Source organism: Gavialis gangeticus, unplaced genomic scaffold (genome assembly GCF_001723915.1).
Source record: "Gavialis gangeticus isolate Ggan-Ray unplaced genomic scaffold, GavGan_comp1, whole genome shotgun sequence".
In the NCBI taxonomy this organism is placed as follows: Eukaryota; Metazoa; Chordata; order Crocodylia; family Gavialidae; genus Gavialis; species Gavialis gangeticus.
In genome coordinates this window covers 5,635,311-5,647,881 of record NW_017729016.1, presented here as the reverse complement: position 1 = coordinate 5,647,881, position 12,571 = coordinate 5,635,311, and the positions used below count along the sequence as shown (strand labels likewise).

General features: G+C 56.8%; 1 protein-coding gene across 1 annotated transcript in view; it reads right to left on the bottom strand.

Moving 5' to 3' along the window:
* The window catches only part of RAB26 (RAB26, member RAS oncogene family), a 104,151-nt gene that overhangs the window by 12,318 nt on the left and 79,262 nt on the right, over positions 1-12,571 (bottom strand). The window contains exons 2-3 of the mRNA XM_019512745.1: positions 2,895-2,936; positions 1,613-1,679 (exon numbers count right to left, since the gene is read on the bottom strand). Of these exons, the coding sequence (XP_019368290.1) occupies positions 1,613-1,679; positions 2,895-2,936 (109 nt within the window). The remainder of the gene's footprint in view (positions 1-1,612; positions 1,680-2,894; positions 2,937-12,571) is intronic.

The window sequence follows — 12,571 nt, the reverse complement described above, 5'->3', positions numbered from 1 at the left end:
TAATGATCTGGTGATCTGATCATAAAAAGCCACCAGGTTGGTCTGACAGGACCTGCCACTGATGAACCCGTGCTAATTGCCCCTAAGCATGCAGTCCCCTGCTGGCCCCTCCTGGATGTGTGCCAGAATTATTTTCTCAAACAGCTTGCCTAGGATTGAGGTAAGACTAACTGGCCTATAGTTTCCTGGGTCCTCCTTCCTCCCTTTTTTGAAGATTGGAACCACGGTGGCCCTCTTCCAGTCCTCTGGCACCTCTCCAGTGCACCACGAGTGCTCATAAAGCTGTGCCAAGGGACTTGCAATGACCTCGGCCAGTTCCTTTAGAACTCTAGGGTGGAGATCATCCGGACCGGCTGACTTGAATTCATGTCCAGCCCCTCCAGAAGCTCCCTAACTAAGTCCTCACTAACCCTTGGCCTAGGAGGTCTCCTTGCATCCAAAGACACCGGGGAGCACAGCTCAGCCCAGCCAGACACGCAGGAGGCCCCCCCAGCCCCGTGCTGGTCCTTCGTGCCCCATAGCCCGGGCCCGCACCGGGGCACATGCATGTGGCCACGGGCTCTCAGCTCACGGCACGTGGACAGACAAATTTTCAAGGGCAGAAGCAACCGACCGAGTCAGGGGGGCCAGCAGGCTTGCAGCTTGTGCAGCCTGCCGTGTCTGCCAGAGGGGCTTCGTTCCCTACGGCCCAGCCAAAGCTCGCAGGACACTCCTGAGGCCGCAGGTCCATTTAAGCAAGGGTCCAGATCTCCTCTTTCCATAACCCACCCCTGGCTCCTCATTGCAGCTCCCCAGGGGTAGGGCTGCCTTCCCTCTGTATGCATGCAGCGAGGCTGCGATCAGTGCTTCCCGGTGCTGGGCATGGGCAGGAGGGGCAGCACGGGGGTGCAGAGGGCTCCGGCACCCCCAGTAAGGCTCCCGGTCGTGGGAGACATCTCATGGAAAGAGCCGGCTCTGCACCGGTTGCCATGAGATGCAGAGTGGATGGAGGGAGACGCGGGGGACAGAGGTGCTGGAGAGCCAGGCTGATGCTATGAAACTATGCTACGGAGACCCAGACTCAACAATGCACAAGAAACGCCTATATATTTTTTATTTTTTAAAACCTGCGAAGCAGCTGTTCCCATGGCAACGAGCTGGGGAGCAGACCCAGGAAGGAGCGCTGGCCTCGGGCGCTGCTAGAGACATGGCAGGTATCGGCTCCCAGGGCCACGTGCCGAGTCACAAAGCCCTCCCAGGTCCCACCCACCTTGCTCCCCTGGGAGTAGTGGGCACAGCAGAGTTCAGCCCCGGGGCTCCACGGAGCGGGTCTTGAAGGGCCCACAGCCTCCCGCCTCGCTGCAAAGCTGGGGGCTAAAGGGCTTCCTCCCTGCCTTTGCACATGACTTCAGAGGATGAAGCCTGACCGCCCCTGGGGAGCTTGTATCTGGGCTCCGACCCCACACCGTGATGCAGGGATGCAGGACAGGAGGTGACCATAGCACACCAGCCTCCAAACCAGCCAGCAATGGGTGAGTGAGCACCCAGCTTTGTCCAGGGTCGGGATCCTGGAGCCTTTTGCAGCCCCTTGTGCAGGGCACACATCCCTCTAGCACCACGGAGCTGCTCTTACCGTGGGCATCTCGGTAGTAGGCGTGGGTGACGCTGCGAAACCGCTCTTGCCCAGCTGTGTCCCAGATCTGGAAAGGGCAAGCACAGGAGAGCCCGTCAGACATGCCCCAACGTGCACCAGCCACGCAGGGACCCTGGCGCAGTAAAGCTCCCCTTGCAAACGGCTCAGCTCAGAGTTACAGGGACATCCCAGAGCAAGGCTGTGGGTTTATATGGGAGCTGCAGTCTCCCCCCCTGCTCTATATGAGCAGTGACGGGGGCTGTAAATAGCTGTACTCCCTCAGACCCACTGGGCACGGAGCCTGCTGCCCCTGGCTTGCTGAGGGCAGGCAGTGGCTCACTTAGTTGCCACCAAGGAAGCATAAAGTGCTTAATGCCCCATCGCCAGCTCCCTGGGACAGCCTGCGTGGCCGTGCCCAGGGGATGCTGCCCAGCCAGGCAAGCATCAGCATCAACGAGATGCACTGGAGGAAACGAGTAGGGGCTGGGCAGCACAGGAATGGAAACAGCTCAGCCTTCAGAAAGGCGAGGCGAGGACTGCCAGCCTGACCAGAGTCTTCCAGGAAATCAATACAAAATCAAGTGTCAGGCGGGTTCCCCGAGACAGCCGCACTCGCATTTCATTTTAACAACCATCTGCCAGCTGAGCAGCTCATTTGTGGCAAAGGGGGGGATGTTCACAGGGATCATCCCAGAAAGAAAGTGACAAGCACCATCGAGGCCAACGAGGCACCTCGCCAGTCCCGGCATGGCCACATGCTGACACGACTGGGTCCGATAAAGAGTGCACGGCATGGTGCGTGCCTCATTGAACCCCCCTGTGCCAGATGGATGGGTGAGGACCCACTAATTGACTCGATCAGGTTGTAATGCAGGGATGCGCTTGCAGAGTGTCACGTCCCAACGGGCAAGGGAGGAGAGCACGAGTGTCAGGACTGAGCTGCCGGTGCAGAGGTCGGGGAACACAGCCAGTTCCCCAGGGACCTGAGTAGAAGCAAGGAAGACACTGATCCAGACCAGGGGGACTTGGTTTTAGGGTTAGGGTTTCACCCCCTTCCCCAGGGCAACTGCACCAACAGCTGACACCGGGGCTGACTCCAAGTACACACAGCATTAGGAACGGGTCTGAATCAGGCCCCTGGTAGCAGCCACTTCATCGCCCATTGGCAGCTAAGCAGCCAACTTCAAATGAGGGGTCCCGCTAAGCTCCCTGTGTCCCCCAGCACCGCCCATGCTGGCCCCCCACATTCAAGGGACTGAGCAGAGGCCTGGGGAGTGCTTACCTGCAGCTTCACTTTCACACCATCCACGTTCAGGACTTTATTCTGGAAGAGAGAAGAGAGGGAGGATGAGAGAGGGACCACGAACAAGCTCTTCCTGTGAGCTCTCTGCCTTCAGACTTGCCCCCTCGTACCACCCTGCTCCTGTGTGCCAGGTTGCACGGAGCTGGACGATGAAGACTGAGGATGCTCTTGGGGCCCCTGTTTACTGGGGCAATGAGCTACCGCACCGCCCCAGCACGCTTCTCAGACCAAGCTATACAGAGCACATGTTAGCTAGCACTGGGGGAAAACCTGGCTGGAGCCCCTCAGCATACACTCACTGCACAAGGATGAGAAGAGAGCCTCAGCTGGGCCCAACAGGATTGCTCGTTAGCAAGGCCCTGTGATTCCTGATGGCCACGGGGACAGGCTGCATGCTACAGGGGTGGTGTAGGGAGGACCCCCATCAACCTCCCTCTCCTGGCCTGACCTCTACCAGCATTGTACCAGCAAATCTTAAACCCTGCCAGCACAAAGCACCCCTGGAGTAGCTGGACCCAGCAGAAAGCTTCAGCGCCCGACTCAGAAAGGGTTTTGGAGTTAAAAAACAGCGCCCAGCAGGTGGCGAGGACGCCAGGAGCTGGCCCACTTCGGGACCATCTATGTCCTGGTGCAGCCGCATGCACCACACGGGTTTCAGGGGACCTGGGCAGGGGACCGAGTGCGGGAGCAGGGGGCGAGACCCAAAACCAGCAGGCATCAAATGGAGGCATGGGGCCACCCAGACACCCATCCTGTTAGGGGTGGGTCTGCAACAGGAAGAGCGTTGCCGTGGTCGCTGTGGTGGGCAGGCAGCCCTCCCCCTTCATCTGTTTCATTTAGCACCGAATTATGACCCAGGCTGGAAACATTCCTGGGGGATGGGGAACTTGCTTCTGCAGATGGGAGAAGTTACAGGTAACCAGGTGTGGGAGGTCTACCCCCCTATTGAGTTAGCAGTGACCTCATGGCATGGGGGCAGGCGCTCCTGTCACTCTTCCAGGTAACCAGTGATGCATTTCAAATCGATTGGCTAGCATCCAACAACATCTGGCCAGGATTGATTCAGGATGGTAATGCCAAAAGGGCTATATAAGCTCAAACTGCCCAGGAGGGGAGGGGGAGAACCATTTTGGACAGCATGGGAACAACTGACCAGAGGGAGAGAGGGGGATCTCTCCCTCTCTCTCTTGAAACTGGACACACATTGAACTGCTGCCTCCAGAGGAAAGCTCAACCAGCCTCTGGATGATACTTGTGAGAAACCTACTTGAAACCTATCCAGATGTATACCTTGCAGTACAGCAGATGCATAATCAACAGCTACCTAGCCACACTGATTGCTTCAAGGTTATTCTATGATTCCTTCCTATCCTGAATCCTCCCCCGAGCCTCCTCTCTGTAACCAATATTGAAGTTCTCCACTGTACCTAGTGTGGTGGATTCATTGGGAGAGGGATAAGAGGTATGCCTTCATGTCTGGCTGACTAAGGAAGGCTACTATTTCTGCTCCAGGCCATGGGAAATATCCCAAGGTCTTGCAATGGGTCAAGCACCCTTAAGGTCTACAAGGCCTGTGTATCCCAGGGGGCACAGGGCTGCAGACAGACCGAGACGCCTGAGTGGTGGCAGCGATGACCCCAGGCTTGCAGGTGTGCTCCAGGAAGGGGATCAGCTGGACGTGAAGCACCCCAGGGAGACACTTGGAGCCTGGTTGGTGGTAGGGTGTAGTGAGATGGGTGGCTCAGCACGGGAGTATGCCCTGCTGGCCCACGACAACCTAGGTGCCCATTTACTAATAAAGTGACCTCACTTTGCACCAACTCTCTCAGGCTCTCATGAGCCCATCAGCCCTCGCTGCCAAACAGGAGAGAGATGCTGGTAACACCCGGGTCAGCCGGTGACTGAGATACCTGCCCCTTGCCCTGGGGAGGCATATGGTACATCCCCTCCAGCGTCTTAATGATCCATTTGCTTTGTGCCTCCTGCCGCCAACTTCATTTCACTGGCTCGGTCCCTTATCAAACATTCATTTCAAAAACTCTCGCTTCTCGCCAGCAGTTCAGCAGCTGCGGCGAGATGAAGTGTTGTTCTTTATTAAGGCCGCGTATTTTTTGTGCTGGGGTCAATGGAGTGGAACCACGCTGCGTGTCTGGGCCGCACGCGGGGTGGCCTGCAAGCTGCCAGGAATTGCCGGCTCTCACTTGGCGAACCAGCAATGCTCCAGTTTCACTTGGACCCACGCACCTTCATTCTGCCCATCCCTCAGACCCATCCCTGCATCTCTGGCACAGCAGGGTTCCCTCCAAAATTTGCTTCCTGGGGGTCCACATGAGATCCCCATGCAGAATTCCCCCTTTCCCATCACAAACAGCTGTCTCCCTGGGTTCGTCACCATGTGAGGCCTTATTTATTAACAACCCCCCGGGTCTCTCCAGGCTCAAGAGATCCTTGCAGAAGCCCCCTGGGCTGCTGTTTTCATGCATTCTTTGAAAGGTAGAAATTTGGGCTGCTGACTCTTAACAGCCCCTTGTGCATCTCTGCTATGGGTGTGTGGTCTAAGGGGAAAAAAGGAGACAGTGTGCAGGGGGCAGCTGGGCTGGTGTGTTACTCCAAGTAGGAATCAGGACCAGCTGCTGCAAGACGTGGATGGAGGAGAGTATCAGGGCCAGTTCTTCAGTGGGTCACACAGAGCCATTCCCTTCAGCCTCTGCAGAGTGGGCTCAGAGCATGCCCCTCTCATCCCTGGGGACACACGGGTTCAAGCCACAACCCTGGCCCAGTCCACACTTCACTTGCCAACCGGGCCAGAGTTTGCTCATCTGGTTGTGGAGGGTGAAAGCCATCTTCCCTGAGCTTCTGTTTGCATGCTGCTCTGAAGATGCAAGGAGGCATCATTGTTACGACCACGATTTAGACATTCTCCATAAACCCAATTCCCTTGCTTGGCACTTTCAACCTGAATCCGGGCTGGAACATACGGCTAGTAATGAAATCATCTTCCTCCAAACTGTGAAAGGTTTCACTGTCATGTAATATCCTGACTTAATGTCAGCTCTCCAAATGCAACAAGAAGGTGAAGCGCTCTGGCAACGGCAAGCATAATTGAGTGCTACACTTCTCCCCAAACCCCGCTCCCCACTGGAATCAACTGCTGACATTTCACCGGGAAGCCTTCAAGGCACGACACCTCGGCTCAGCTGCTTCGAAGGTGCCGTGATTAACATTCACAATATCCAGCAACAGCTTATAATGGGAGCAGACCTCCGGTGCCGTGACATCCCCGCATTTCAGTTTGCAAGCCATGCCCCGTCTCGAGCAGGGACTGACCGGTCCCATCTCCAGATCAGAGACACGACATGCCATAAAGGAGAATCGTGTCACCATCAAGCTGTTCTCCTTATTTTGTCCCACTCAAGGATGCTCTCCCACAAATCTCCAAGACTTTATATAAATAGTTAGACCAAGTGGGATTATCAATAAGCCAAGACTCTCCTGAAATACCCCCATGCCATTCAGGAAGGATACAGCAAAAACTGGCTCCCATGGACTCAAAGCAGCTTGCTTGAAAGGAGTGGATCCATCCAGAACATCACAAGCACCTGTCACCATATCCTCGTTCTCCCTGCCTGCAAGCCCGGCCCTAACCACCCTGAGGATGCTAATGATGAGCAATTGTACTTGCTTACCTTTCTCTCTTTAATTGAGGTGACACACCTGGGAGAGAGAAATCACTCAGCTGCAGGCTGCATCTCTACAACAAGTTGGGAGTCAACTCACAGCGTTCCCCTAATGACTGCCCACTTGCACATTTTCTGCCCATACCTCCCCTGGCGCGATTGCTACCTGATTTCTAATCACCGGCATGTGTGTACCTGTGCATCACACGTACAAACAAAGCTGCTTTCTCCTTCTCCTCCCATTCACATGGACCTCAGCACAGGAAAAAAAAAAAAAAAAATCAAGAGGGAATTTTTGGGGTTCCCTGGGGCTGGTGGGGGGCAATACCTTCTGGGTCCCCTGAGCTGAGATGCGACAGGGAGGACTCACAGGGCAGATGAAACCAAACTCAGCCCAGCCTGGAGACTGAAAGCCAAGGCAGGGAGCTGGGAAGACCATTCATCTCCCTGCTAGACCCATCAGATGAGCAGCAGCCACGGTGCAGGGGTGTTGAAAAGTCCCCAGCCACAATGCAATGCTCCCTGCAAGTCTGGAGAGGACGGGGAACACGGCGATGTCCCAGGGCAGAGGCCAGCTCCCATATTCACACCGGCCAGCTTCCTTGGGGAAACCTCCCCAGGCTGGCTGCTCTTTCCGAGGAGGTGTACAAGCAGCTGGCCAACTCCACCATGCCAACAACCCGCTCCTGGTCACGCGATGTGGCTCCAGCCCTCTGCAAGGCCACAAGATGCCTTGCTGTGTCCGGACACAGCGCAGAACTCAGAAAGGAAGATACAATGGATCCCGGACCTCGGCCCCTTCCTGGATCGGCGCAATCAAACAGGGGACCAGAACCCAGAAGTCCTGACAGCACAAATCACTCCAGCATCCCGAGCTGCGGCTAAGAGCCCTGGGACATGCGCTAGCCAGCTTGCGAAAGACGGAGCAAAGCGGCTGCGGTGTCATGGAAGACTCCGAGGGGATGGTGCGCTGGGGTTTTGGAGAGCAGATCGCCGTCCCGGGCCACAGCAGCTCACGTCACCCGGTCCACGGAGCCCAGGGGACCCACAGCTCTGCCAGCATACCAGGAGCTGCTGGCTTGTCATTTTCCATTAGATGGGAGAGATGGCATCACACACATGAGCGTTTTAAACTGCCCTGAGAATGGCCACACACACCTTCGGAGTCAGGGAAAGAGCAAGGCCTACAGCGTGGAGCGTTGCTCCAAGGACCCCTGGGCTCAGAGCCGTCAGAGCACCATGCACAATGCAGGTTGGCTTCACAACCATCCCCTTCCTTCACAGGCGGGAGCCCGGAGGCCTGGAGTCTGGCCAGCATCTGCCAACAACCAGAACAGGGCGAGTTTCTCCCCAACAGTCGTCCCTGGCAGAGCACATAGCACACAGCTCACAAGCGCCAGCAGGGACGGGGCTTCTGCGCTTGTTTCTTCAGGAGCACGGCTGCAAAAATTCATTGCTTTGTCTCAGCACTCGCACCCCCGCCCTTTGCTGCTTCTCCTGAGGCCTTGTTTTTATGCCAGGCCCCACTTTTCTCTCCCTTTCCCATGATGGGGGTTAGAGAGTCTCTTGCAGCATCTGGAGAAGAGAAGACTGAGGGGGACTGAATAGCAGCCTCCGCCTCCCTGCAGGGGAGCTGCAAAGAGGATGGAGCTGGACTGGTCTCAGTGGGGGCAGATGACAGGACAAGGAGCAATGGGCTCGGGCTGCAGCAAGGGAAGTTGAGGCTGGATATTAGGAAAAACTCTCTCACGAGGAGGGTGGTGAAGCACTGGAGCAGGTTACCCAGAGAGGTGGTGGACTCTCCATCCTTGGAGGTGTTGAAGACCCGGCTTGACAAAGCCCTAGCTGGGATGATGTAGTTGGGGCTGGTCCTGCTTTGAGCAGGGGGGTGGACTAGATGTGACCTCCTGAACTCCCTGCCGACCCAAATTTTGTATGATTCTGTGATTTGGAGACAGATATGTGACAATGAACAGCATAAAGTACTATTTTTTTCCTTTCTTCTGCTTCTCTGGGATTTAAGGAGACTCTACTCTCGTGTTTGCTGACGTACTTCCCCAGCTGTTGGCATCAAGGTGTCACACACTCCCCTTTGTCTCTAGTAGCTGGAGAACCTTGGCAAGAGCCACCCAAAAACAGTCACACACGCACATGCACATGCACATGCACACCACTGTCTGGGGCAGACCAGCTCCATGCACAGCCCTACGGGACGCACCTGCTTGTTCTGCCCCCAGGAAGCTAATTAGGCTCATCACAACGATCACAAGGTGCAACGTTTTGGGGGCTGGAGCCTTTTCCGTGCAGCTTTGCACCCCCAGTTCTGTCCAGTTGGTCGCATTCCCCCGACCAGACACCTTTCCCCGTTGACACTTCTTTTTCGGCAATCCCTTGCAGTCAAGGATGACTGCCTTCTGTCATCATCTTATCCAAGGGTCCGCAGATGGCTGACAAGACCGATCCAAGATCAACAGGCTCTGTTGCAGCTCGGGCATGCGTTTCCACGCAGGGCGGGTGGCTCTGGGTTCTTGCTGCTCCTGCTTTTCCATCCCCTGCTGCCATCGCGAGGTTTCAGAGTAGAGAGATCCTTGCAGCGGACTCTTCCTCCATTTGGGGCTGTCCAGGGCAATAGTCTCCCCTGCATTGATGTAGATATTGCATTTTTTTCAAGCCGGCCTTAAGGACATCTCTGAAGTGCTTTCTCTGCCTCCTTTGAGCGCACGCCTGGACTGAGCTGGGAGAATAAAATTTGCTCCAGGGGTCTGGAGTTGGGCATCCGGATAACGTAGCTGGCCCAGCGAGGCGATGATCATCTGACATCGATGCTCGCGGTGTTTGCTTGCAAAAGGATGCCAATGCTGGTGCGTCCGTCTTCCCACTGGAGTCGAGGAAAACTGAAAAGGGCTTTTCCAGCCTTTGACATTTACATGCATATGAATAAAGCACTGATTAAAGCAACCTCACGGCGTAGGGAAACGACTCGCCTCGCTCAGACCGGCTGAAGAAGAGGCCGAGCGCCTGCTGCTTATCTTGTTCGGAAACCAAGTTGCTCTCCTGCCCCAATGGGATCCTGCCTTAGTGTCCGAGGAGCCCGAGACCAGGTGCCCTGGGCTCTTTCAAACATGCAGCCGTGGAGGACAGGGTCCAGGAGCCAGCAAACGCACTAAATTTATACAGGCGGCACCGGGGAGGCTGATCACAGTTTATAAATACCCTTGCGGCAGCTATCGCAACAAGGGACAGGAATGATTCACAGCCCCGGGGGCTGGTATAAATAGGAGCCTGGCCTGCAGCTGAAAGGGAGGCAGCCTTTTTGGGGGCAGGGAGGGAGAAAGCTCTGGGAGCAGTTAAAGCATCAGGAGCTGGCTCCACAGTGCACCGGGACGGGACGGACAAGCGGGCATGATGATGCCGCACCAGTGCCCTGCCCAGCTGGGCCAAGGCAGGGCTGTCCTCCTGCACGGATGACCTGGCTCCGTCTCAACCATGAGGCCAGCAGTGCCGGTGCTTTGGCCCTGCATGCCCCGCTCCCTTTTGGAGGGCTGGCACTGGCCAAAGGGGGCATAGCAGGGATCAGCACTGCTAGCTGGGCTTCGGAGCCAGTCCCCTCGCACACAAGAGCAGCCTCCTCTGCATCATCCCTCCATCTCTGTACCCTGCCGCGACACCGTGCAAGCTCCAGCTCCAGAGCCTTCAGCATCTGAGGGGACGGGGCATGTGTGGGGAGATGGCTGGAAAGCACCGGTCAGTCGACGGCGGGTCCTTACGTGCCTTCGTGCATTGCAGACGTGTTGCCATTGGGGTTAGCATCTGTGGGAGATGCGGGGAGGAGAGCCGTGGTGTGGCATGGGAGCCGGCAGGCTGGCACAACTCTCCCCGGAGCAAGCATGAGGCCACTGGAGTGCGAGCAAGGAGCTCATCCAGGTATCCCATTAACACAGAGACCATCGGCCTCTCGTCTTGCTGGCTCAGAGGAGGGGGCAGGGGACGGGACCACCAGGCCTTTCACTCCTGCTAGCACACGGGCTGCAGGGGCTCAGCAGGAGCGGGCAGCTGGAAGTCCCCTTGCTTCTGTGCGAGGTCAGCAAAACCCAGGAGGAAGGACAACGTTTCAGAGGTGCCCTTCGATTCGCAGCATCCGGCTCCACAAACGTGTCTCGTTCTGTTCAGCTCCCCCTCTCCTCCCTCAGGCACGTGCATTGTGCTGCTAGTCTCCAAAGCGTGCGGCATGGGCACGTTTACACACATGCTCCCTGTACTTGTCTTCCATCCCAAGCCTGCTCCCAGGGCGGGAGGGGAATTCGTCCCCCATTGGCCTCCCAGCTGAGACAGACAGAAGGTGCAAATGAGTGTCAATAGCACTGATGGTGCCGACTGCACTCCGGAGGCCCAAATTGGCTGCTCGGGAGAGCGCCTGGCTCATGGCACTGACCGTGGCATTGCATCCTCTGCAGCCTCCACAGTGCCATCCAGAGCGCCCACTGCGTAGCACCCGCTGAGGAGAAAATAGCACGCAGCCCAGGTGAGAATAGAGCGCCATGCTACCGACGTCACAGATGGGCTGCGATTAGCTTGCGCCGTCACCACATCTCCTATATGAGGACATGATAAATCCACCTTCCCTCGAGAGGCGTTCGGAAGAAAAAGTAACTTCCAGCTGCAAACTGAGCCAGCAGCACAATGTGTGTGCACAAGCTCATGCATGCACACACACACCTTGCACAAGCATATGCATACACATGCGTGCGTGCACATGCAGGCCTTCCAAACCCAAAGGAACCAAGAGGAAGCAGGTAACAGGAGCTCAGCCCCTTTCTTAGGACCCGAGAGAGAACTACCCAAGACAGCTTGACGTCTCTCCGCCGTACAAATGCTAAGCAGCTGCCGAACGTGTCGGCAATGCAGAAGGGGCGCATGCATGCATGCAGACGAGGAGGGACAATGCTTGGGGCCTGAGGGACAAGGATGGCAGCTCTGGGGAGACACATGGGACCAGAGGACTGAGCTCCAGAGCGCCCAGCAGCACTGAGCACTGGGTTACTCCAAGATGGACTAGCTGTGCAGGGCGTCAGAGGCAGCTCGGCTGCCTGCTCCTCCCTGCCCCTCCGCTGCCCCAGAGGGGCATGCACCGGCTGCAAAAAGGGAGGGGGCAGAGCCCTGGGCTCTCTGCTCAGCTCTCCGTGCCCAGTGACGGGCCTCGAAGCCAGTCGCTGCACTGGCCCCGCATTGTGCGGACAGGGAGGAAGGTAGCTCAGCTTGATTTCAATGCAGGTGGGTGACCTGAATTATTAATAACGGAGTGGGGACTGGAGAACACAGCTTGCACAATCGCAGATGGAGGAGCCGCAGACATGGTTTCTCCAGCTGCCATTACAGCTCTTTTGTTAGTTAAAAGCCCACCGAGCCCCCTTCACTGCCAAGTGCCTTTGCCCACGATGCTGTCACAAGCCCGTGCTTTAATGCCCCTTCCCCAGCATCAGAGCAGGCAGGCGAGTGCCAAGGCGTGTGGGGCAGTTCCCCCAGATTAAACCAGAGCTGATTTGAGGGCAAGCTTATGTTAAGCGGTTTCCCAGCCCCTCTGCTTTCTGTGCATGTGCGTTCAAGACAGCAAGAAAGACCTGAACGACGGGTAAAGCACAATCTGCTGGCCAGCCTCTGCCCAGCGACGTGTTCAGCTGTGCACGGTCCTAATCCACCGTTGACGCAGGACGTCACGGCGCAGCAAGAACTGCTGGCCTCGTCTCCAGCGGGAGCAGACGGCAGAAGGGGGGCAAGATGAAGGCAGGGCTGAGCTCGACCCCAACAGGTCTGGCAACGATGCTAGGGAGAGTCTGGAGCTCGGCTAGGGAAGGGGATGGGAACACAGGCCAAGATCAGCGTGGAGGGTGCAGCGCGCTGCTGGACGAGGCCGGCTTATTGCACGTTCATCGCAGAAGGGACCCTATTCCCCCATCCTCCCCAACCCCCCCCCCCCAGGAA